Source organism: Pagrus major, chromosome 2 (assembly GCF_040436345.1).
Source record: "Pagrus major chromosome 2, Pma_NU_1.0".
NCBI classification, from domain to species: Eukaryota; Metazoa; Chordata; class Actinopteri; order Spariformes; family Sparidae; genus Pagrus; species Pagrus major.
Genome location: NC_133216.1, coordinates 8327706 through 8354242, shown reverse-complemented (window position 1 = coordinate 8354242; position 26537 = coordinate 8327706). Strand labels below are relative to the sequence as shown.

Below are 26537 nucleotides of genomic sequence, written 5' to 3'. Positions count from 1 at the left end.
TCGGTGCTGTCATCATTATCAGGCCCTGCACGCAGACAAACAGTAGTTATTATTAACTGCGCTCCGCTAAGAGGATTGCTTCCTGCACTCTCAGCCTCCGCGCAGTTATTTAAAGGGAGCTTGCATTGCCGCCCACTGGCTACCAGAGCTTTAGAGAGGGAGAGAGAGAGCGAGAGATGTTAAGAGAGTGTGAAGGGAGGGAGAGAGAAAGAGAGAGAGGGCTGATAGCCAAGGACAGGACACAAGAGGAGGGGTAGAGCGGTGCTAGTGTGGTCTAGGGTCTCGTCAGCACAGCATTGTGTGCGTCACAGAGAAGTGACAGCAGGCACTACCTGCTGGTCCCGGCTCAGCTGCTGCTGCTGCTACTGGAGGGAAACACAACTCGAGGGGGGACACTCAACAGGAAGCTGCAGCCATGACCAGCCAGCAGGACTCAGGCTTCTTCGAAATCAGCATCAAGTCGCTGCTGAAATCGTGGAGCGGCAGTGAGTAGCAGTTTGTCTGTTGTTGTTGTTGTTGTGGTGGTTTCTGTCCTCAGCTGACTGAGGCTGCAGCTCGCCTCTTGTTCCTGTCGTGGTCAGTGACGAGGATGTGCTGTTGCTTATTGGGTGAGATTGTATTGTTCAGTCAGCTACTGCAAACTTGGAAGCATCATACTTTTAGCAACACACTCAAAAAGGTCTCAGCTGTCTCATAGCAACAGTCAGGGACATAACTCCAAGTATCTGGCGAGAGTTATGCAGGCACACAGTTAACATTATGTGTACTATAACTTCTGCTGATGGTGATTCAGCAGCTCTGCTTCTCTTTAAGGTCCAGCCTTATTTCACTTCAGTCTGTGAGTCTCTGACAGAGTCTAAATAGCTCTTGTTAAGTGCGAGGACACAGTAATAGGATTAGTGGAGGTTGAGCTCGGTTGCAGGGCTGTCCAGAGCTCACAGCTCTGGGCCCATGAGGATCATGGGATAGGATGCCTTTTTTGTATCTGATCATGGCATTATTCTGTTTTATGTGAGATATGAGAGGTGGACTGTACAGATGGACTTCCTTTGGATGTAAAACAAACAGAAAAGTTAAGTAATAGGCAGCAGCCACACCAGGAAATTGCATCTTAGCCGATGAAACACTTGCAGTATAGATCCTGAATTACTATTTAGGAACTAAAGCCTTAAATCTGATGCTAAATAGTCAGCTGCACCTCCCAGGCAGTGCAGTAGCATGTGTATATTTATTGAATGTGAATGTAAAGAGATGCCACAGAACATGCTGTCCCTGTCCACACACTCAATATTGAGCCATCTCCTGATGATGTTGCATAATTCTCAGAGTGGATCACTTTGCTGATAAAGGCACAGGCGGACATTGTACTGTATCAGCAGCGGCAGCGACCCACGGCTATGCATTTAACATTTTCATTAAATATGTGATCTCCTAATCTCATCTCTCCGCTCCCGTTTACATGAGCTGTTATGTAATGAATTGCAGGAGCAGCAGAGACAGTGTGGTTAATGAAAAGCAATATAGAAACACTAGGATCTCACACATAATGTTGTTGGTATTGGGATTTATTGACAACATACATATTAGTTTTTAATCTTTGAATATTTAAGAACTGATCAGTTGAATGTGTTTCTGTCAGACAGTGTTTGCACATACTGTTACCACAAGGTAAACAAAGTCAAGGCCCTTTACACACTGGTCCCTCAATTAAGTCAGTGTGTCCAGCTCTAATAAAACAGCAACATACAGCCGCACAGAACTGGCATTGTGCAGCAGCGGCGTCAGGTCTGGTGTTCAAATTGCCTGAAGGCCGGTCCGCCATCAGCCAATCAGAGCAGGGGCTGAGCTGCAGTGAGCCAAGCACAGCGCTGCTCCTCTGATGAGCAGTCAAACACGTTGTTTACCTCAGCTGCCATTTATTTTCTGTTATGAAATGCAGTTATGATTATTTTCTGTTAGGTTTGGTAGTTTTCTGTGTCACATTTGCTATGATTTTTAAATGATTTGTCCTCCATGATTCAGCTTTACGCTGTAACACTTATGCGCTATTTTGGAGGAGCTAAAAGTAGTATTTCAACAGTCAGTAAAATTGCAGAAGTTAAAGTTGAATCTCTTCCATTTAGCAGGAAGAGACAGATGCAGGCGTTTTAACAGGGACTTATATAAATGGCCTGAAACGCTCTCTCACAGCAGGCGACCGTTTCCAGCATGATGTCAGCTCGCTAAAACAGGGCTGATGGTCAATAGTTCGAGACCGACATTTTAATCTGCTTTTCACAGAGGTCTGTAATCACTCTCTCACTCCACTCTCCCCTATTTTTTTTGGAGACACTCAAACTGTGAACTTGTGTTAATGTAACAGTATTAGGATGTTGTTGCTCCATTAACTCCAGCTGTTGCCTCCCTTTTTACAAAAAATGTTTCAGCAAAAAGTAGTTCAGCTTCAGCTCCAGCAGGCATTCCATGAGATTTGCAGCAGTTATTGTGGAAATGTTCAGGGGTTGTTTTTTACTGTAGGTATGAGGTCATAGATTAAATGCAAGCTCTGGTGACTTATTTTCATATAGTCAGTGTGACACATCTGGCTGTTAACAGAGACTCTGTTTGTTTTCCTTTGACCTTAAAATTTATGAGCCAAACCAGGCGACAAAATGTTCCCACTTATTACGTCACATGACGCAAACTTTTTTATTAACTCCCACCTGAGAACAGTGTGCCTTTATTCCCAGCCTGGACATATGACACACATGTACATACAGTATATGTTTATTTAGTTTATTTAAATCAGAGATACATTGAGATCATTGAGAATCTGATATTAGGACGTAGTGTTTTAGTACTCAAACTCCGTCTTGTTCTCAAGACCATTTTTGGAAGTCTCGGTCTCGTCTGGGACTTGATTACATTTTTACTCTGACTTTTTTTGGTCTCAGATTCTGGATTTTATTTCAAGACCAGTCAAAACCATGACTGCAGGGGCATCACTGTATTATGTAATTGTTTGATATCTTCTGGTTTCTATGAGACATGAGTCACCTGGAAAACCTGAAGCTTGCACCAAAAAAAAAATGTGTTATGTTAGGTGGAAGGTAAATCTATCTATCTATCGTCAATTTTTAGGGCCAATACCAATGCTGATATGAGGGCGTAAAGAATTCTTGTATTGATATATCGGCGGATTTTTGCAATGATTCCTCAAATGTGGTCATCAAACACCCAATATATGTAACAGAGACAGGATATTTTACAGATTAAACAATGAACTTTATTAGTTAGTAGTTATTAGAGTTAAATGACATCAACGCACTGAAACGGTAAACTTCACTGGGAATTTAATAATTATAAATGATCTCAAGCATCTTTTTCTGGATTATAACCCCTTAAAATATAAATATAAATAAAGTTAATATTGGTGCATATTGGAAATTTTATTTCTAAAAACAATAATGTAAATGGTAATGACATAGAATTGGAAAAGACACTCAACTCAGATTTTCACTCAAACAGAAAACACAGAAAGCCATATGATGGTGTTGACTCCCTGAAGACACATAACCAACTGATCAGGGGAACTGCAACCCCATTATATAGTCTCCTGATTGCAGTCAGCTGAGGGAGAACATCACAGGTGCACCCAGTAGCTCCTGATGACCTGTGACCTAGATCTTGAGAAATCTCTGTTCATAACAGGACCTTGGGGAAACTCTGATCTCTGTCCATAACAATATGTAAATAAAAATAAAAAAAGAGAGTGTATAAGTTGAGGTGATAAGTTGGGTTAGGGTTAATTTCTGAAGTAGTCCCTGATGAATAGATATAAATACTGTACGTGGTGGTCTGGAGGAGAGGATTAAATAGTAACTTCTGCTATTTCAAAGCCTGCGTTGCCCACCACTCTCTCACAGAAATGCAGAGTCAATGTTTCTCACAGCAGCTGGACAAAGTGCTCCCAAAGGTCTCTGTTGACATTAGAATTTCTGGTCCAGTTAAAGAGGTCAGTGGTATCTAAATATCCACCCACTCTGTTCACAAACGCCTGCTAAAGTGGTTGTTTACTCAGTGGTCTCTGTGGATGCATATAGGGAGCTGAATTCTTTGTGTGGCGTGTGTGTGTGTGTGTGTGTGTGTGTGTGTGTGTGTGTGTAAGAGGGACACTTGTTATGCTGTTTGCATTGTCCTCCAGGGAGCACCACCATGCTCAGGGTGTTTCCAGTGTGGCGATGATGTAATGTGCCCGAGCTCGTTGTTTGCAGAGTCACATGTCGCGCCTGAGTCTTCGTACAGCGCCCAGAGCACCAGAATGGGCTTGAGATACACACTGGGTGCCTTCTTCACCTCCAATCTCCATTTTAAGTCACTGACATGGCAGAATTTACATGCAGTGATGTGTTGTTTGCATCCCGATTCTGGGAAGTTGCCTAAAAATCAGGTGTTTTCCTTCATGATAGTGCTAAAAAAAACTCTTTTATAAGTCTTCTTGTCTTTGGAAACCTGTCTGAAGTGAAGTGAACCGAAGCAGTGCCTGATCAAGAACGGTGTTTACACTCTGGTGGTCTGAGCCTCGTGCTGTAGGATCACAGAGGTGGAGGAAAGGGGAGGGCTGCTCTGTCAGTATAGTGTGTACCCCGGGACAAATATAGTCACACAACTATGCCACCGTAGCATGTTGGACCTCATCACTGTGCTGTGCCTCAGCTAAAAATTCCTGCCTGACCTTCACTCTTGGACGGCACCGGTTGGTCACAAGGGTAGAGGAAGCCATAGCAGGAGCAGCTCATAGAGGGAGAGAAAGAGAGGGAGAGTGAGATCTAGAGATTGCGTGGTCTCCCGTACCAAACACTACTCCCACTTTTTAAAACACACCCGCCGTTTGGCTCTGTGCGCCATGGAAACTATGCCCAGCAGGACAGAGCTAGCTGACAAACAAGACATGGACATTGGTGGATTTTACTAGCAAAGCTCTTGTCTTGATTGAGGACAACCCTGGATACCATATCCTCCTTCCCCACTATGGACGGGACGGCTGTGTGCTGGAGTAAGGCCAGCGTCATCAGCTTCATCAAGGGCCTGGGTAGGTGCTGAGTCGCCACGAGTGAGGGAAGCATGTTCCACACGAGATCGTCACACATGCCGGGCGTTCCTCGACGGATACCCAGACCTGTTTACTCACACCTCGGCATTGCATGTGCAGCTTTGTCGAAATGCATACTCTTAATGTACAGAGAAACTTTTCCTGCTTTGCACGTGTGTTAATGTGTAAAATCTCCATTCCTCATCCACCTGTGTGAATTTGTTTCTTATAAAGAGGTCATAGCTTTGAGTAAAGCAGTTAATTAGAGCTGTTTTTATCCTCTTCACCTTTGATCTGCAAGAAAATTTATGTTTTTGCTTGTGATTCTTCTTCTGACAGATCACAGAAGTCATTAAATTAAATTACCACTTGTCTGCTCCCTCTGCTTAATACACGCTGTGGGTTTTTGTCTAGTCACAGCTTGACTACATGAACATAAATTACTTTAGTCCAAGAGAAATATCTTGATATGACAGCTGCACCTTGCACAAATATTTAGCAGAGTGAGGTGTTATTATAGACTGTGTTTTGAATAATCTCTGACCTAACTGGTTCTTTAATGAGGATTTTAAGCTGTTTTCGACCCCGAATTTACAGCTAAGAAAACAAAACTCGTGCTGAGCACAAAGTCTGGTGTTTGATATGTGATGCTGACAGATATAATGTGTTCCTGATACAGTGCATGTGATTTCTGTCCAGTCATTTGTATTTATTTCATGCACACACACAGAATGCAGTAGCTGAGGAAAATGCGGTTCTCGCTGTGAGGCAGTAAGTCTTTTCTGTCCTCTCTGAATATTTTACACTTCAGATTTATGACACTTCCCTGAGGTGGACGTGCAGTTTGAGGCTGCAGTGTTTCAGGCTAAATAAAAATCTCACAGTTCTAATGAGATGTTTGTATGCACTTCTTTACTATATTTAGCACTTTTGTGTCTGGAGGCAGCCGAGTGTAACGCCGAGGTAAATTTTAACTTGTGTGTTAGTTTCGATGTTTTTTATGGCCTCGGCCTGGCCGTCCGTAATTAAACGTGGGCCACATCATAACACTGGCTGGAGGATGGTCACATGCACAAGATTTCTGCTTCCCTCAAAAGGGCAATGACATCTTTGGTACGAAATGAAAACACCAGCTGCTGGCCACGGTGTTTTAATTTCCATATGCGCTCAGTTCACTGTAGCAGTAGGAAAGAAAGAGCAGACTCGGGGCAAGCCGGTGCCCTCTGGACAGTCTCCCTCAGGAATGTTCAACATGTTGGGAACTTTATGTCCATGTTTGGAAACTTCTCAGTAATACTCTATTCGGTGATCTCTCTTTGTAAACAGATCCGCTGACAGCTGATCCTGTCCCGCTTATTTGTGCTTGAATTGCCAATGTTTGACATAACAGAACAGTTTCCCATCTCGTGCTTTTTGTGTTGTTTCTGCAGCCTCGCCCGTGGGGAACGGATACAGTAAACCCCCCATCCCTCCAGTCTGCTGTCCTCAGGGAGAGAAGGGTCCGCCGGCCATGATGCCCATCAGCATCGACCCGGAGAGCAAGCCGGGCGAGTACGTCCTCAAGAGCCTGTTCGCCAACTTCACCACCGTGTCAGAGCGCAAGATCCGCATCATCATGGCTGAGCCGCTGGTGAGTTGACGGAAAGTGACAGACTGAAGGGTGACTGCTCTTTGTGTGTCCAGTGGTGATTGGTTGGTTTTGATCAGTTTCTCTTTGTAACGACGTGTGGAGATTGTTTCGAGTAATTTGCTTCAGAAGTTCACACAAAATCGAAAAGAAGGCTGTTGGTATTATCAGGGGGAAGTCAGGTCATGACCTCAAGTCTACTGGACATGCAACCACTCATTAAAGTGTGCATGTTTATGAGTTGTTTGCAGTTTAATCAAAGTTTGAGTCTAGTTGTATGATCATAGAGGCTGATTAAAAAAAGATGCTGTGTTAAATGAAACAGTAGGAGACAAAGCAAAGATTAGAGAAAAGTCCCCAAAATAGTCGTCATTTTCTGAGGAAGACTTCTTTTTCGTGTTTGCTGCTGTTAATCATCCTGTGACCCCTTGTGGGTGTCCTGACCCAGAGGTTGTGATCCACTGAAGCGAGGTCAGACAGGAAGCCTGACAGACAGGCCCATAATAGCTGGTCTGCCAGTAATGAATTACAAAGAATGGTGCAATAAGTATTTCCATTCTTTCTTGAGTAAAGGTAGAAGTAAAGGTAATCAAATCTGACAAACTGTTGAGTTAAGTTTGCTATAGCTTTCTTTGTCAGCTACATTAAGACGTGTAAAATGTCATGTCGGCATTTGACATGAATCATCAGGGAACTTGGAAGGCTGACAGTATTTGTTTGGACAGTCAACAGATAACGTACCTGTTGACCAACACGTTGGCTTGAACTCGCTGTAGATGGAACAGCATCAGGCTCCACTGTTTTCTGTGTCTGAGTCTGTTTTTATGTGAAAACAGTGCTATGGGAAATGACTCCTGCAAATCTGAGTTTTCTCTGGAGGTTTGGCTCACAGATTTTCAGATCCTTTGATAATACACGAAGGCTCACCATTTCCCCTTCTCTAACTTTGGAACCAAAATCAAAGCATGTTTCTGCCATTATTTTGAAAGTTTCAAACTTATGGTAGCGTGAAACATACCGATATGTAGCTACACCTGTCTGTTGTGATACACCTCGTTTCACCGACGGTGAGGAAGTTGACATGATTGGTTCCTTAGATGTGTGACGTGTTGTTGTCTGAATACATGTTTCTGAGACTGTCATTGGTACACTTAGGAGGAAATGCTCAGCTTAGGCTGCTTATTTTTCTCATTCTATGTCCTGTATTATATAAATAACAGCGTATGGAGATGTTACTAAGGTTTAAAAGTTGATTGGTAAAGTATAGTATTACTCGCAAGATGTACTTAAGTTAAAATACTCATTCTGAAGAAAAATGTCCTCTGACTGATATCATTTTTCAGTATACATTACAATATTAGATTGTTATTACATGTGGTACAGCTGACAGACATCTGAAACTAGATGTCATTAGTCATTAAGGACAAGAACCGCTGGTTTATATTTTAAGTAACCACATTTTATAAGCTGAGGGTAATAATGAAATTCTTAAACAGTCTCTCACTTAGGCTCACGCACACAAAAGGAGGGGTGTTAATTAGCTTGTCCTATTTGATGGCTGTCAGCTGAAGGACTGGTGATTTTTGTGTGAAGCAGCAGCTCCATCAGCACAAAGAGGGAGGAAGTCTTGCAGTTTTTATACCACTGTAAACTGATTAACTTTGAGTTTTGGTCGGACAAAGATTTTAAGATGTCACCTTTGACTCACATTTTTCACTCTAATCTGACCTTCTATTGACCAAATGATTAATTAATTAATAATCACCATATTTATCAGTGTCATTAATAGTGAAAACAATCACTAGTTGTAGCCCTGATCACAATTGAATAGACACAGTTATGAGCTTTTCAGCTGAGGAAAGGAAAGTACTTCAGGCTGGAATATGAATCACTGACCAGTAACCTGATAGTCTTTTCTATCTGCTGTTTCTTGCCCTTGCATTTATATTGAGATATTGACTATTTGAAAATGAGTTGAAGCTAAAAGCTGCCATTAAAATCTCTGAGAGACGTTTTGTCCAGTGGAGGTTGAGGCCGACCGGTAGAGCCAACAGCAGCTGTCATAAATAATTCTGTTGACAGACAGTCAGGCAGACGGGGAAGAGCCACTGTGTGTTAATGTGGACACCACTCACCACCTGCTCCCAGCACCACATTAATATCTTACAAGTGAAAGTCAACTAAAAATGACCCACTGATCCACATTACTAAGAAGAGAGCTGTAGTGTTTGTAGGCTCTTTGGTACGCCCATGCAGAGGTGAACTCCAGACGAGCTAAAACCACCAGCAACTGTGACTACAGCCCAAATCTCTTACCTATAACTCCTGACTTAGAAGAACAGGAGAAAACAGATCCCAGGGCTGTTACAGATACTTACACGATATTGTTTACAATAATTTTATGTAGGTTGTTGGTCTGATTCACTGTCCGTTTAATGTTCACTGCTACAGACAGGCGGTCTCCAGCTTTCGGGAGTGTGATTTATAGGAAGCTGTTAGTCATTGGGCCGGTCTGCAGGGAAGTGTTAATTACCAGAGGGAAAGTGTGCAACCCTTCGTTTCAGTGTAACTCCCTCCAGAGAGCTGCAGGGAGGATGTGCCTCTCTTTGTTTTTCCTCTCAGTGAAGAGCTGGCTGGGTAATTTGTTGTAGCCCTGTCGTGTAGGTATTGGCATTCGGTTGTCCCTCCTCATCATCTCGGTGAATTTGTTCAACTGAATCCATCCTGTTCACCGATATGTAGTCAGTATTAATTACTTAGTGGGTAAACTAAGAACAGAGACATGATGTGTAGGATACAGAAAATAAATAAAAGCCTGTAACAAAGGGCAGCAAATCCTGACTTTCCTCTCGCTCCAGCACAGATGGGCTACTCAGGTGCAAGCATTTGTCCAAAAACTAAAAGGTCGAGCAGAACTCAGGGCTTAGCTCGCGTTCCAGCTGCAGGAGAGAGAGCGAACATCAGCCCACGCAATGTCAATGTCAGACACATCAGACAGTGAGCTGTTTTAGATTAATCATCAAGTAAGTGATGTGCTGTGATTTGCTGGCTGGCTAACGAAGCAGCACAGGGACGTATCTGGCAGAGCAGAGTAGCAAAAAGGTAAACAACAGCAGATGCTTTGATTTGTGCGAGGACAGATAAGGTCAGCTGTTCCCATCATCAACAGCCCCGTTTGTGCTCCAAATTTCTATGTTTAAATTGATTTCAAAACTGGACATTATTTGCTGTTTATCATATAAAAGTGGATAGTGGATGTTAGCATATTTTTCATACAGGTGAACTTTCACTTTTTACTTCAGTTTAGTCAAGTACTTTCACATGGAGGTGTTTTGTTTACTGTCCAGCCATCACCTCTAAAGGTACAAGGTGGCGAGTGGCTAGCTGGTTAGCGTGCTAACTTTAATGTTTGAATGTTTTAAACTAAAATTTGTACATACTGCACCAATTGGCCGTTAAAAGGAATGCATCATTGAACCAGTTGAAAAATATCTTAAGGCTCAAGTAGGCAGCATTTAATATTCAAACTTGTTCAGCCTTCATTTACTGACAAAAAGTATGTGCTGCTATGAAATGGTGAACAGGAGTCAAGAAACCGTCCACTGTACAGGACGGTCTTACAGCAGGAGAACACTGTATTCCACCAAAATCTCCCCATGAAGGCCGATATCTCAGATGATAGAGGACTGTAATAATGGGAGCTGTCATGAATGTACCATCTCTAAAATCTGACCCTGCCTGGCGTCAGACTGATTGATGGCTCTCTCATTAGCCGGGCTGTAATGAGTTCAGAAATACTCCACACGCTCCTCCGACAGGGCCGACAGAGTTATGAGCTGTGGGGGAAACTTCAGAGAACTTTTGCCAGTTTGAATTTGTGGAAATGAGAAAACATATTGAAATTGTAAAATGACAACTCTTTCTTGTGTTTTCAGGAAAAGCCATTGACAAAGTCACTGCAGAGGGGAGAAGATCCTCAGTTTGACCAAGTAAGTGCTGTGAAAGCTGTGTATTGAGCTGATATTTGCTAAATATTCATGTTCAGTACATGTTTTACATTATAATCTGCAGGTGATTATGTAAAAGACAAACATTTAACTGTTTGGCTTCTCCCCATGAGCACCTACGCAAGTTTTCACGTCTTGAATACTGCTCTAATACGATGCACTGCAGCATGAAAGAGCTGATGGGTGAAAGCCCGGCTCACATCCCAAAAAGGCCTTTCAGCTCCAGTCAAGGGCAGGAGTGTTTACCTTGAGAGCTGGCACCGGCTCTGCGCTAGGTGTGTCCAGCAGGTCTGTGGCTCTGCAGAGAAGGCCCTTTCACAGCCACAGGGGTGTGTTTGTGCTGCTGCGTGAGGCCATTCAGCAGCCACACAGAGCCAGGATTATTCTCCGGCCTCGTGCTGAATGAAGGGCTCGCTGTGTTCCCCCGGCCCGACCAGACTCTCCTCCCTTCCTGTGTGCCCAACCCATCCCACCCATTCCTTCCTTTCCCCTCACCCTCCCCCTCCCCCCAAGACCGAGGGAGGCTGCCCCCATGGGCACCTCGTCTCTATGAGGACCAGCTCACCCTTCAGTCTCACCTCTCTCCCTTAATGTAGCTCTTTACTTAAAAGCTGCCTTATTTAATTTGGCCCTGTTTTCTGTACAAATGTAGAAAATGTGATGAAATGTTAATGAATTCTTCTTTGCTGTTTGATTTTTTTGTTTAAATTGCCGCACAAATAAACAAAGGAAACGCTGATTGCTATCTCTCACGTTGGTATGTTAACTGCCAAACATAAACATGCATTTGCACGATGTATGTCTCCTTGCAGCTGATAAGCACCATGAGCTCTCTGGCTGAGTACTGTCTCCCCTCCATCCTGCGCACTTTGTTTGACTGGTACAAGCGACAAAATGGACTCGAGGAGGAGCTGCACGAGTACCGGCCGCGAGCCAACACCAAGTCCAAAAAGTGAGAGCCATTAAATTCATTTCTGCGTGCAACAGTGTGTCACCTATGGAAAATGTGTTAAAAAAAATTGATGTTCTGTGTGATTGTAACAAACCTGTTTCTCTTGTTTTCTCTTTCTAATAGCGACGAGCAGCAGAAGGATTATCTACTTGAAAGGAGGGATTTGGCCATTGACTTCATCTTCTCTCTTGTACTTATAGAAGTTTTGAAACAGGTGACCTGACTTGACTGTTGTGCACATAAGCTCCTGAGTTTATCTTAGTAGTTTATTATATAAATCACAATTAAAGGGACAGTTCCCCCCAAAATCAGAAATACATATTTTCCCTCTTACCTCTAGTGCTGTATTAACATCTAGATTGTTTTGGTGTGAGTTGCAGAGTTTTGGAAATATCGGCCTTCTCTCAGACAACAGTGTCTCTTTCCAGAAATAATGACCAGGTTACTCGAGATAATCAAAAGATTTTGTTGTACCCAGTTTGGTGTAGGACCTATTTTCTGTCTGTAATTAATGCGCAGAAGAAGCTGCGTCTACTCGTGGACCAGAGGCTGCAGCTGACTAACATAACAAGCTCACATGAATTAATTCAAGAAGGAGAGGTACGACTCCACCCGACGCACCGCAGCTGGTGCTTTTTAGCTTCCTGTTTGTTGTTCGGTTTCCCACAATTATTTTTACCCATAAATAATTTATCCTCCCTGCCCTTAAGGGTTGCAGCGATACACTGTTTTCAAGGTATACTGTGAAATGAAAGTTGGGATTAAAAAAGATTGTCATATGTGTACATTTGCTTGTGCGTGATACATGATATACTGTTTATATCAAGTTTCATGTCTGTCAGGACATAATATTTTGAGAAACTCCAACAGATTTGAATAAAACAAGGAAAATCACTGAGCTAAGCCAGCATAGACAACTCTATGTTTATACATATTGTGTGCATTTTTATAGAAGTCATTCAAGTTTTTGAATCTGGAAATCTTTAAACTAGCTACTGTGACAGCTCAGCCAAGGAGGATGCCATTAATGTTTACATCCCATGCTGCCATGAGCACGAGCCTCTTGTCCATGAGTAGCTGCACGCTTCCTTCGGCACAGTGATGCGGTTGATGGATGTAGTTCGGCAGAAAGAAAATAGTTCCTACATGAAACTGCTCGCAACAGGATCTGTGAATTATCTTGAGTAACATTGCTTTTGAGTGTTTCAAATGTATATTTTAGCGCTTTGGGCTCCAGAAAGAGAGAAGGCAGACATCTCTTTAGCCGATATCTCCAAAAGAATCAGATAACAAGCACTACAGGTAAGGGGAAAAAAGTATTTAGTATAAGTATAAGTGTCCCTTTACCTTGACCTCTTTGTTCCCAAAGTTTGTGGATATTATGTATTGAACATTTATTCTCCTGATTCTTAACTAGATGCCGCTCCACCCGGTCCTTGACAACCTGGTCAATGAAGTCATTAACTTAGCCTTTAAGCACTTTAGATACAAAGAGGGGTAAGAGATCGTCTTTTTCCACCACTGTTCCTTTTTTCTGTCATATTTTGAATTTCTCCAAGGTTTGATTTCTTTGTCTCATGTTTCCTGCAGGTATCACGGTCCTAACACTGGCAACATGCACACTGTAGCAGACCTCTATGCTGAAATCATCGGAGTATTAGCTCAGTCCAAGTAAGTAGCGAAGACAGAACTGTGATTACGTAATTGAACATCATTGTTTTTCTCTTAAATCTTCACTCTCTGCTCTGTTGGCTTTTGGTTTCATGCCACATTATAATGGTGTGTTACCATTCCTGATGCCTTCCTGCAAAACATCTCGCGGTTCAGGAGACTGGAACATACTGTAGAGACGACACACTTTTGGACAGGTCCCTTTCACACCAAACTAGGACTGGAAATTGATGTCTGTTTATTTGAAGTTTTCAGATTATTGCAGCAAGGAACAAACCCTTTAAATAGAGATATGGCTGGTGAGCACACTGCATACCTCTGTTCCAGAGTGCGCTCTGCTTAATTTCCTCCACTGAGCGGCTTTTTATAGCGATCTTTACTTTTCTCCAAGGTCAAGAAAGAAAGAAAAGAGGTCAAGATTGTTACGGTAAACAGAAATTATTCAGATAAAGATGTGGTTTCTCAATCATTAGTTGTGTCTGTAGAGATAATAAACAACACATGAACAAGCAGCAGAAACAGCTGTTTTCAGTGGCTGGAGTACTCTCCTAGCCAAAAGTGAAGAGGTTAAGGGATGAGCTCCCATGATGAATTGTCTTCTAAATTTAGACCAGCTGAAGAATCCCATCTCTGGTTCAATTTGGGCGAGGGATCAGGTGCTGGATGAGGGGTTCATCTTGGGGCACAGACTCGCAGTCCGCATTTTTGAGGATAAGGCGAGGGGATGATATTTTAGGAGGCGTGCTTCCTGAATATTGTCACCATATTCTCGGCGTCACGACTCCAAGTCGAGGAACTTTTTTGTGAAAGTGCTGATTTAGGACTTGTCTATGCTTGTCTTAGGACTGAGCTATGCAGGCATGTCTTTATATAGAATCTCATTTTGGGTTTTTTCTCTCAGGTTTCCTGCTGTGAAGAAGAAGTTTATGACTGAGCTGAAGGAGCTGCGGCAGAAAGAGCAGAGTCCATATGTAGTCCAGAGCACCATCAGCCTCATCATGGGGGTCAAGTTCTTCCGTATTAAAATGTATCCTGTCGAGGATTTTGAAGCCTCTTTTCAGTTCATGCAGGTACATCAGATTCCTTTGAATGGGTCCCAGATGTTTATCATAAACCAGCTGCAGTATAAGCTGATTATATGTCATAAACTACACATTCACTTTGCACTTTCTTTACTCATTTATTAGCTGTCTTTTGATTTTTGCATTTCAAGATGAGACCTAAATATAGGCTTCTGTCAACATTGTACATACGTGCTACCTAGGGATGGAAATTATTGGTTCATCACTAATAATTTATGAAACATGATGGACGTATTTCCATCAGCAAACTGTTCCAACCACACTGTTCCTCCATCTGTGTTCGTACAAAATCAGAATTGGCTCATTAGGAGTTAAAAGGACACATAAACTAAACCCCAAGTCACTTGAATGATAAACTGAATAACAAAATAATGACTTGATCTGTCTATTCAACAACTGGCCCAACAAAATCCAACCTATATTGAGGCTACTGAATGGCTCAAATGTAATGATATCAGTTTGTATAGAATTTTTGTATTTTTTAAATTGCAAATTACTTATATAGTTATTAAACATTTTCTCAAGTATTTGTAATTTGTGACAAGATACTTTTTTGTGTATTTGTGCCCATCTCTGATTGTCGATTAAAACATTTTTAAATTCTTAATGGCAATTTATCAATTAATGATTAATCATTAACATGCCTATTGCCAGCCTTGAGACCTCAAAACTAGGAAGGAGTTTGAAACCAACCTCCCCTCAGACTTTCCACAACCACATTTTTATGTTAAATACTTTCAATTTTACTGCAGAATATTTCTCCCCTCTGGTGTGAACTTACTTGAATCTCTGGCATAACACTAATATTTCATTCATTCATTCATTTTTTTCACCTGCCTCTAAGAGAGACTGTGATTCCTTCAAAGCTTTGCTTAAGAAACTGGGATTCTTCTTTCCAGCATTAGCTTGAGTATTTCTTTGACTTCTCCATCTCTCACTTACTGAGGAGGATGAGGCACAACAGCAGGCTACAGTAGGGGTGAAAATTTGTCATAAATTGGGAGAAATACTGGAGAATTATGACCTCGGGAGGAAACTGTTTGAGGGCAATGAAAAACAGGAGTGTTGGCAAGTTTGCCATTGTGTATAAAAATTGTACAAAACATTCTCAGGATTGTCAGGATATGCTGCCCTTTCACTTTGACTATGTTTCCTATTAGCTTTGGCATGCAGTTTGTGGATTACATTCAATTTTGACCATACACTTTACAGAAGTCTGTTTATCTCTTGGCTAACTCTTTTCACTCTCTTACATTTGTAGCAGATTTAAAGTGACAGGTTTTTTTATTGTACCCTTCACTTTTCTCTTTTCTGCAGGAGTGTGCCCAGTATTTCCTGGAAGTCAAGGACAAGGACATCAAACATGCCTTGGCTGGACTCTTTGTGGAAATTTTGGTTCCTGTTGCAGCAGTAAGTCTTTTTTCCTCTAGTATGTGTTGCATGCATGACAAAATATTTGATTTAAATAAGAAACAAGCACCACTTGTCTGTGATGTTGTCCTAGGCCGTGAAGAACGAGGTGAACGTTCCCTGCCTGAGGAACTTTGTGGACAGCTTGTACGACACAACCCTGGACTTGTCCTCCAGGAAGAAGCACTCGCTGGTTAGTTATCCTGCAGAAAACAAACTGACACTGATTGTTGGCCCTGTCTGACAACCTCTGCCGCATGCTTAGATTGCCTGGATGCCTGTGGTCTCTGTGAATCCTCAAGCATTTCAAGGTCACTCTTGTGTAATGTTCTCTTGCGACGTCACTGTCTGCACTAGAAATAATTTATGACGGAAGACAAGCTGCCTTTTCAGAGGATAAAATATGAGCATGAAAGCAGCGCAGGATAAAGAAGAGTGTGTAATGGACCTTACCTCTTGTGTGTCTTCAAAAAAGCATTTCAGCACAGCACTCCACAGTGAAATAGAAAGACAACAACCCTTATAGAACAGCAGTTGGCTCTTAAAGAAGGTCTACATTCCCCTGAGGCAGCGATTATGCCTCAAAGCCACATTTTATGAGCGATGCGTCGTCAGCGAAAAGCATAAGAAAAGGAGAAAATCTTCAAAGGGAAACGGGTTTACATCTTGAATTGCACTTATGCAGATATGGTTCAGAGATAATGCATAATTCCTGAAATTATCCACTCAAAGGACAACCTCAAATATTAGATGTGGAAACTATACGTGTTCAGCCTATTTTTAAATCAATGTGAAGCTGTTGAAACAATAAGATCTGTTCTCTATGCAGGCGTTTTACCCGTTGGTGACGTGCCTGCTGTGTGTCAGCCAGAAACAGTTCTTCCTCAACAGATGGCACGTCTTCCTTAACAACTGCCTCTCAAATCTCAAGGTAATGTAACCTGGAAACCATCAGCCTTTCATTCAGACTACAGCGGTCTTTGTGTTTAGCAGTATCTGGATACACAAAGGCTTAAGGTTGCAGCTCTGTAGCACCAACTATTTATCACCACTTCAGATATTAAACAGAACCCTGATAATCTAACCTATTTTTTGGTATTTGATTATATGCAATAAATTAAATAAATGATATAAGCAACATGTGTGACAGTATTTTTTTTTTATTATATCATAACCTACTCACTTTTAGGCTGCCACTTGTCATTAATTTCCTTTTAAACTTTAATTTCATTGCAGAGTCGAGACCCTAAAATGGCGCGTGTTGCGTTGGAGTCCCTGTATCGACTGCTGTGGGTCTACATGATCAGAATCAAGTGTGAGAGCAACACTGCAACACAGGGGTAAATATCACTGACTGCGTAAAAGATTGACATTGTCTCCGTGATGTCACCCACAGGTTTCTGAAGAGCCGTTGTGAAGCTCAGTATTTTGGCTCCGGCTGGTGTGATCTTAGCGATGCCTGATTCCACTTAACTCCCGGCTAATTCAAAAATGGGCAGAAAAGTGTAGAGTGGTGGAGCTGAAGCAGGCTGAGTGAAGCCTGGTGACAGCTAGCTAGCTGTTGCTAGATGTTTTTACGGTCTTTTTATGGTGTTTTTGTAAATAACTTTGAGAAGCTGACGAAGGTCATGACCTGAATCACATTTCACAGGAAAAATATTTGTGAAAATACTTTGGAACGAAAAGGTTAATTGAACCTTCCATCCGTCTTATTGATCTTATTGGATAGTAAGTGACAGGAATGCAGGCCTGGGGTCAGGACTACACCAGACTGTCAGTGCTGGTGGCCCACAGGTTTATCAGCAGCTTACAGACGTTATTATGAGCCCACATGAGAAATCCCAAACAGGTCAAGCCAGGCTTTTTAAACCTGTTTATTAGGCCCAAAATAAACTCGTCCTAACAATAAACCTCCTTCGAGACAGAGGAATACTACACCAAGAAATTTAACACAGTTTTCTGTGTAATTTTACGCAAACTTATAAAACTTTCCTCATAATGGTTTCTCTTCTCTGTGTCCACAGTCGCCTCAACACCATTGTCACAACACTATTCCCCAAAGGATCCCGCAGTGTTGTACCGAGAGACATGCCCCTCAATATCTTTGTCAAGATCATCCAGTTTATTGCACAGGTAAACACATTATATTTTTCATGCAATTCTCAATTAAAACCAATAATCTCAATCATCGTGACATCGTATTAAACACACTTTTCTTCTTATTTCTTTACAGGAAAGACTTGATTTTGCCATGAAAGAGATTATATTTGACCTTCTTTGTGTTGGAAAACCTGCAAAAGCCTTCAGTCTTAATCCAGAGGTGCGCATTCAACATTCACTTAAATGATGCATTTCTAGAAAACTATTGAAAGTATGTACTTTCTTTGTAACTTCTTGTAACAGCTGGTTGAATTGATTTGTCTTCTGCTGAAGTGGTGTTTCAGCTTTCCTGGACAACAATGCAGTATTGGAAATTGATAACACACATCTGAACTTGAAGTTTCTTCTCTGTGCAGAGAATGAATATTGGTCTGAGAGCATTCCTGGTCATAGCTGATAAACTGCAGCAGAAGGACGGCGAGCCTCCCATGCCTAACACTGGTTGCACTTTACCCTCTGGGCACACACTCCGAGTGAAGAAGACGTACCTAAGCAAGACTCTGACAGATGACGAGGCCAAAGTCATTGGTGAGTGAGACACACTCTGGTCAGGGATGTTGGAAATCACTCACAGAGCATAATTTTTGATTAACAGAAGAGTAACGGCGACACTTTCCCTTTCTCATCTCCTCCAGGGATGTCACAGTATTATTTTCATGTGAGGAAAGCTATTGACAACATCCTCAGACACCTTGACAAGGAGGTGGGGCGCTGCATGATGATGACTAACGCTCAGATGTTGAACAAGGAGCCGGAGGACATGATCACGTACGTGCTCACAGCACTTTGTCATCCTAACTGTCAAAACATTTCAAGTTGGCAATAATCCCGAATGACTCAGCAGAGGAATGTTAAACGTGTTCCCAGCCCCGTCATTAACTCATCCTTACCTTAATTAACTCTTCACAACTGTTTATCACAATACCCGATCTCTTTTCACTTGAAAGCAGCTTTTGCAGTTAAACTTGAAATCTGACCTTTCCAGAGGTGAAAGGAAGCCCAAGATCGACTTGTTCAGGACGTGTGTCGCTGCCATTCCCCGCATCCTGCCCGATGGGATGTCTAAGCCAGAGCTAATAGACCTGCTCTCCCGGTGAGTCATTTCTTTAGAAATCCACTCAAGTGTTAAATTAGTGTTTGTTTGGAGAAAGGAGAAGGTGAACCTGAATTTCCTGCTTCCCAAGTTTGTGTGACGAACTTACTTTTTTTTTTTTTTTTACTGTTTACTGCCCAATAAAGGTGCAAAATGTAAGAATTCTAGTGGAAACATGACAAAATCAACCAAAACTATCAACAGAATGTAGAGAAATAACAGTTTTGACGTCAGCTTAGGACTGCTAACTGCACAGCTAACTGAGCTTATTCACTTATAGCAAATCTTACATATTGCACCTTTAATATGCAGTTGAGAAGTGGTCATTTTATTGTTTTCTTTTAATGTTTTTTGTACTTAAGTGCTAATGTTTATTAAATCAGTGTTTATTAATGTGCATTTTCCCCTCTTAAATGAATAAAACATAACATAAACATAAGAACTGAAGTTTAAATTTTAATTATTCTGTGTTTGAAGACTTTATTAAATCGCTGTCTAAATAGCATTTGACAAACCCTTTGCCTGACAAAAAATGTGCTTTCAAACTCTAAAACACTATAGTTTAAATATTGATCAGGTCTTTTAGTTCATTTTCTTACACTAAATGATTGTTCCTGATGTGAGAAAGCTTGACAGTTTATCTTGCTTTATGCAGCCGACAGATTTAATTCTTGTTTCTGCACATCAGATTTGTATCACAGATGAGACCGATAAGATTTTTGCACTGTAAAAATCCAATCTTAGGGGGAGTAGATAAGGAACTTAGTTTTTGTTCCTATAAACATGCCTGTTACATTTATGTTTTCTCTGTCAGATTAACGATCCACATGGACGACGAGCTGCGACTCATTGCCCAGAATTCCTTGCAAAGCCTGTTGGTGGATTTCTCCGACTGGCGTGACGACGTTCTGTTCGGATTTACCAACTTCTTGTTACGGGAGGTCCAAGACACTCACCAGGGACTGTTAGACACATCCCTCAAATTACTACTGCAACTGCTCACACAGTGGAAACTAACCCTGGCTGCCCCAGGGAAGAGCTATGACACTGCTAAAGTACACACTGCAGAGGTACACAGCTGTGACATGTTTGTGTGCCTTTTAACGTGGGAAAGCCCAATTATGATGTGACTCATTTGTGTTTTGTTTCTGCTATCTGCTCTTCTGATTGCTGCTTTCACGCCCGATGTAGAAATAGAAATGTAATGTACTTCGGTGTCATTTTAATCACGCAACCGTGAAACCAGCTTCTGTCTTATTTTGATGTTTATGTCACAGCTGCTGCAGACCGGCTCGAGTCTGAAGATACCTGCAGAGCGCGGTCCTCACTCCACCGTGCTGCATGCCGTGGAGGGACTGGCGCTCGTGCTGCTCTGCTCCTGTCAGCTGAGCACCCGCAGACTCGCTGTCGCCATCCTCAAAGAGATACGGAGTCTCTTCATGACCATCGGGCAGTCTGAGGTAATAAAACGAGACAGAGTCAACCTTGGCTGACAGAATACAGGAAAGATTGATGACTGTGTTTACAGACTGCGATTTTCTGCATTCACCTGCAGGATGATGACAAACCAATGATAGAGATTATGGACCAGCTCAGCCCTGTAATCCTGGAGAGTTTCGTCAATGTTGCCGTCTCTGACACAGTGAGTTGTTTGGAGCTTAACTTTGTGATTCAGTCTCCCTCGAGATGTGTCTACAGTTGATTTGCTTTTGTTTTTATTAACACTGGATTAATTTCACATGATATGCTTGATAGCTACTTTTATGAAAAGACCGAGGGTCGTTTAAACATGACAGAACAGCAAACGCTTGTAACATCGACTGCAAGACAGAAGCTCAGTTTAGTTACTTGATGTAAAAACTGAAAGAACATCTGGAACTGAGCAGCTGTTGGCCTTTTGACTCTCATTTATGTAATCATCAAGCTGTCATCATGATGCTAAGAATACAGATTTATTGAGAATGGGATAATAGTGTCCTGACATGCATTATTGAACTGTGTTTCTAAATATACTTTTAATACCCTCCTCATTCACATTTAAATAATCATTCTTAAGCATGCAGATGAAGAGTCTAATTCAGTCATGACCCCTGACCTTTGACCCTGCTGTGCCACTTGCTTGTTCGCAGGCCGCCCTGCCAGTTGGCCACCACGTCGACCTCCAGTGGCTGGTGGAGTGGAACGCGCTGCTTGTCAACAGTCATTATGACATCAGGAGCCCCTCACACGTGTGGATCTTTGCCCAGTCTGTGAAGGACCCCTGGGTGCTGTGTGTGTACAGCCTCCTCAGACAGGACAACCTGCCTAAGCACTGCCCCACAGCTCTCAGCTACGCCTGGCCCTACGCCTTCACTAGGATGCAGATGCTCATGCCCCTGGTAGACCCAAAGTAAGTGTCAACACTGCGGTCTGCCATCACAACTTCTATAACATTCTATACAGTCACCACCCTCAGCCATGCCCCTAGCAGAAACAGCGGCAGAGCTCTAATGCAGAAACATGGCGGGCGGTGCCCACTCAGGCCTGTGAGAGCTGACCAATCAGAGCAGACTGGTTTTGGGAAGGGGGCAGGCAGTAAAACGGACGGGGGGTGAATGGAGGTGCTGCAGCAATGGACACTATGAGAAAAACACCCAAAATAAAAAGCATGAACCTGAAAATGATAATATGGGACCTTTTTTCCAGTGATGAAACACTTCTTCCATTTTCTATTTTCTGTACATCCATACTTAGAGTTGCTGTTTTAACTATAGCCACCTGACCCCAGTTCCTCATTGCATATGAAAAAGACACCCCCTGTTAAAAACAGCTCAGATAAAAATAATCTTCTTTTCTTTTTGTGTGATTCACCAGTAACCCAGTGTATGCAAAGAAGACCAACACGTCTGGCAGCGGTGACAATTACGTAACCCTGTGGAGAAACTACCTGATCCTTTGCTTCGGGGTGGCCAAGCCCAGTATCATGAGCTCCGGCCATTTGAGAGCATCGACACCTGAGATCTCCGCCGCCACACCTGACAGCGGCGTCAGCTACGATAACAAGGTACCTACCTCCTCGCCCTCTGGCCTTATTAATTCCCCCCAGTGCTTTGTCTCTCCAGGATCAGGTGTTCATATGGAGCTTGTTGACATTCAACCTCAAAGCATCATATTTCACAGCAGCTACATTACATGAATAGAACAGGAAGCTGATATATTCTCAACTGTACACACTTATCTCCATGCAGCCCTGTGTAATTAGCGTGTTCAAGCAGCGTTAGAGGTTTATTTGTGTGACTGAACCGTCAGTGTTTGATGTTTCAGGTTATCGGGAGCCCATCTGTGGCTTGGCTTCTGAAGCAGTTGGTTCCACTGATGAGGGCAGAGAGCATCGAGTTGACAGAGTCTTTAGTTCTGGGCTTTGGTCGCACCAATTCCCTTGTGTTCAGGTATATCAAATAACCCTGTTTTATCTAATCTGGGGAATTTCAATTCAAATTTTCCTCTCACAAATATTTTTTCTTCCTAAAATGTTTGCATATGATTGACTTCTTGGTTTCAAGATGGAGATTGTGTTGTTTTTGTCTCAGTTAATGGGGCAGGACCAGTCAAATGAAAGTTAAGAGGACAATCCAATATTAAGTGCATGTTGACCTGTATCTGTGTGGATTTAAAGTGGAGATAAACAGGGGATTATACTTGAGTGGTGCCTTGTTTACAGCTTCATCTAAATTGTTCCCTAAAAAAAATCTGATTTTATTTTAAGCTCAAATCTCTTTTTCCTGAAAAAGTAACAATAATCTCATTGCAATTAAATTTTGTCCATTTACCTCAGCATTAACTTGTTTGTATTTTCACCGTCTGCACACAGGGAACTTGTGGAGGAGCTGCATCCCCTCATGAAAGAAGCGTTAGAAAGAAGACCTGAGGTTGGTTCATTGCAATTGCAGCATTTACAATATTTCCGTTTGTTTTAATTTGTTAATGAACGAGATATTAGGCTGTAATTCTACCAGAGAGCTGACGCGTATCTCAGTCGCTAAATATAGATTAATGATATTGTTACCAGGAATTCTGTCGTGATAGATTCTCCGTAATGATTTTTCGCAGAACAAGAAGCGGCGTGAGCGACGGGACCTGCTGAGACTGCAGCTGCTGCGGATCTTTGAGCTGCTGGCTGATGCAGGTGTCATTAGTGACAGGTCAGTGTGGCATTAGTTGACGTATTACAGATCCACACTCATAGTTCACTGAGGGGGGAGAGTGAGTAAAGCTGTTTCCACCGGAGGGACCAGGGTCTGAATTAAGTTGTTGAGATGTTATAATTCCCCCTAAAAGGTTCCTGTAGTTCTGGAAAGTACTTTCTAAAAGTACAGGAACTTTTAGGGTCTGGCTTGCAGCGCTCAACATTTCTGATTGATTGTGTACTTGCAGCTTTTTAGTATATTTTTTTTAACCATTTTTAAAAAAATCTGCAGCTGCAAACCAGTTTTTTTTTTGTTTATTGTACTTTGACTTATAAACACGGAGCTGGCAGAAGGAACTTTTACTTCCTTAAAAAAAGTTGTTCCTGGTGCTAAAAGTTCCAGGTATTTTGGTTGAAAACGTGGTTTAAGATGAGAAAATATGATCATCAGGACATAACCTTGATATAACCCCTTATGATGAATGGCTGTAGTATTATTTGCATGTTGACAGATGTTGAAAAAGCAGCTGAAATATTACTCTTACCTACTGTTTGGTCTGTGCTTTCTTTTCATTGGGCGTCTCCGTGTTTTCTCTGTGATCCTACAGTACAAACGGAGCTCTGGAACGTGACACCCTCGCTCTGGGCGCTCTGTTCCTGGAGTATGTGGATCTAACCCGGATGCTCCTGGAAGCTGAGAATGACAAAGATGCAGAGATCCTCAAGGACATCCGAGCTCACTTCAGCGCCATGGTGGCCAACCTCATCCAATGTGTACCAGGTAGATTCAGCTCGAAAGGGCTCTCTTGTCACTAAAATGCTCTGCAGGTCAGATTGAAACATATTGAATACAATTCTTTTATTTCAATAACTAATACAATCCATCCGTCCTTGTCATCAATTTGTGGATTGTGAGTTATATAACAGGCTTCCATTTGGCCTCTGTTAGCTCGGCACATGGAGCACGAGACACTTGACATTGATCTTGATTTGGACGTAGCCCAAACAGAGCTGCAAAAGTAGTGCTGCTTAAGGACATAGCAGGCCAGGACATGTGATGAGTCATGGGTTGCCAAGCATTCACAAGTCCCCACTGAATGGCTAATGATCCGTCGAGGGACAACAACACCTTATTATCATACCGGAAAATGCACTTTTAGTAGTTAGTTAAGAGTTAAGATGCTTCAATATTTTCGCTGACTTGTCACCCTCTCAATGAGCAGACCTGTAACAGGCTTTCTTGTCTCCCTCCCCAGTGCACCACAGGCGCTTCCTGTTTCCACAGCAGAGCCTGCGGCATCACCTCTTTATCCTCTTCAGTCAGTGGGCCGGCCCTTTCAGCATCATGTTCACCCCTCTGGACCGCTACAGTGACAGGAATCACCAGATAACAAGATATCAATACTGTGCCCTGAAGGTAAACACACTTTCTGCAATGTACTGCCTTCCACAAACTTTTTTTTTACTCCAAAATAAGCACTTATCTGCTGTTTTATTACACCTGCTAAAAATGTAAGATTGACTCCTCTCCCATTACAAGTAGTTTAACTTCACAAATTTGCAGAGGACAGGGGACAGCAGAAAGTAACAAGGAGGCGAGTTGACAATGGTTCAATGGTTTATTTTAACATATTTTACTTCAGTCTCTCGTTCAGACTCAATGCAGAACTGAGCGATGTTCAAACTGCTGCTACGTGCCAACGTCCTTAACCTCAACATGCATCATAGCATCATGCCAGAAAAGGGACAATTAGCGTGTACACCTGGGCGTCATGTTTCCATTACAGCCAATTAGAGCCGATAAATACCCATGACTACCGCAGAACCATTTGACCCAGGAATGAATGCCAATTATAACCGTTTGCACTGAACACAAAAAGCGAGATTTTAGTGTGCGTTACATGAACTTAGCAGTGGATTGTTCTGGATTTGTTTATGAAATTACAAAGCATGCATTTGAGAAAGAAACTGCAGAATAAATCCACATATTTCTTGTGTCTATTGTAAAAATAAAATATGCTTTTTGTATCTTAAGATTTAACTTATTTCGTTGAGCAAAAATCTTTTGTGAAACGAGCCCCCGGATCACCAACAATCTGCTGCATTAGAGAAAATCCCTCCCATCCTATCTCTGCTAGCCAAGATATTTCTTGATAATTCTTGCAATTCTCTTGTTTGGTGTGGACTCTTCTCCACCCACAAGACAAATACAAACTTGCATGAGAAAGTGCTCCACCCAGACAATCCTGGTTTCACCAACATTAGGTTTTTGCATTTCTCAGTTCTATCTTTAGTTCTGAATAAACAACAGACTTAGGTTAATCTCACATAATATGAGTAACCATCCTGAGCTGTGTGCAGTGTAAACAACACAGTTGCCAGCCAGATATTCAAGAAAACTTTGAGGCAGCCACTTTGGCTTGACCAGAGATGGAATGTAACTAAGTACATTTACTCAAGTACTATACTTAAGCACAATTTTAAAGTTATTTGTATTTTTCATTTTCTGCTACTCTATTCTATCACTGCACTACATTTCGAGGCACATTTTGTACTTTTTACTCTACTAAATGTATTTTTATAACTTTGGTTTGCAGATTGCTTGCTGCATCAGAGCCATGCTAGCACATACTTAATTAAATTCATGTTATTGCAATAGGATAATAAAAAACACTGATTTATATTTTCCAAATGTATATTTTCTCTCCATACTTTTACTTTTTCATATTTGACTTTTGGGTACTTTTTTGTTTACAGCACTCTGCTTGGCCAGTGTTGTGTTGAAATACCACATTGGGATTAAATATGTGTTATTTTGCAATGATTTACAACATTTTTTCTGGGGGTGGACCAGTGTAAGATGAATGGAAAAAGTAGGACTGTGAATATGTTTCTCTTGGGTATTAAAATCTATAACAGAGTGAGTGATGTTGACTGTTTGCTCTTTCAGGCCATGTCTGCTGTGCTGTGCTGCGGGCCTGTGTTTGATAATGTTGGCCTCTCTCCAGACGGATACCTCTATAAGTGGCTGGATAATATACTAGCCTGCCAGGATCAGCGGGTATGTGGCCAATACTTTACCACTGCACTGCATTGAAACAAAGAGCTGACCCAGAAAGCCCCTCTGATAGCTTGCTGAAGCCGGCTTTGTAAAAGCCCAACACTCGACTTTGCCAAGTGCTCACCATTATCTTGCAGGAGCACTGGCAAGTAGTGAAAGAGAGTTTTGTTTCAAAATAAATTTGTCTAATATTGTCTTTACTTCAGTTTACTGTGATACAAGATAAAGTACCTGCTTG

At 42.0% G+C, this 26537-nt stretch overlaps 1 protein-coding gene across 1 annotated transcript in view; it reads left to right on the top strand.

The window, feature by feature from the left end:
* The first annotated feature begins 243 nt into the window (after window positions 1-243).
* Window positions 244-26537, top strand: part of frya (furry homolog a (Drosophila)) — a 47491-nt gene continuing 21197 nt past the window's right edge. The window contains exons 1-28 of the mRNA XM_073480192.1: window positions 244-485; window positions 6502-6701; window positions 10634-10687; window positions 11518-11657; window positions 11781-11871; window positions 13075-13154; window positions 13248-13328; window positions 14230-14398; window positions 15728-15820; window positions 15915-16013; window positions 16650-16751; window positions 17057-17160; window positions 17845-17953; window positions 18054-18140; window positions 18337-18508; window positions 18616-18748; window positions 18966-19073; window positions 19888-20143; window positions 20351-20533; window positions 20629-20715; window positions 21203-21462; window positions 21927-22116; window positions 22377-22501; window positions 22924-22981; window positions 23163-23254; window positions 23847-24019; window positions 24495-24655; window positions 26189-26299. Of these exons, the coding sequence (XP_073336293.1) occupies window positions 416-485; window positions 6502-6701; window positions 10634-10687; window positions 11518-11657; window positions 11781-11871; window positions 13075-13154; window positions 13248-13328; window positions 14230-14398; window positions 15728-15820; window positions 15915-16013; window positions 16650-16751; window positions 17057-17160; window positions 17845-17953; window positions 18054-18140; window positions 18337-18508; window positions 18616-18748; window positions 18966-19073; window positions 19888-20143; window positions 20351-20533; window positions 20629-20715; window positions 21203-21462; window positions 21927-22116; window positions 22377-22501; window positions 22924-22981; window positions 23163-23254; window positions 23847-24019; window positions 24495-24655; window positions 26189-26299 (3588 nt within the window). The 5' untranslated portion in view covers window positions 244-415. The remainder of the gene's footprint in view (window positions 486-6501; window positions 6702-10633; window positions 10688-11517; window positions 11658-11780; window positions 11872-13074; window positions 13155-13247; window positions 13329-14229; window positions 14399-15727; window positions 15821-15914; window positions 16014-16649; window positions 16752-17056; window positions 17161-17844; window positions 17954-18053; window positions 18141-18336; window positions 18509-18615; window positions 18749-18965; window positions 19074-19887; window positions 20144-20350; window positions 20534-20628; window positions 20716-21202; window positions 21463-21926; window positions 22117-22376; window positions 22502-22923; window positions 22982-23162; window positions 23255-23846; window positions 24020-24494; window positions 24656-26188; window positions 26300-26537) is intronic.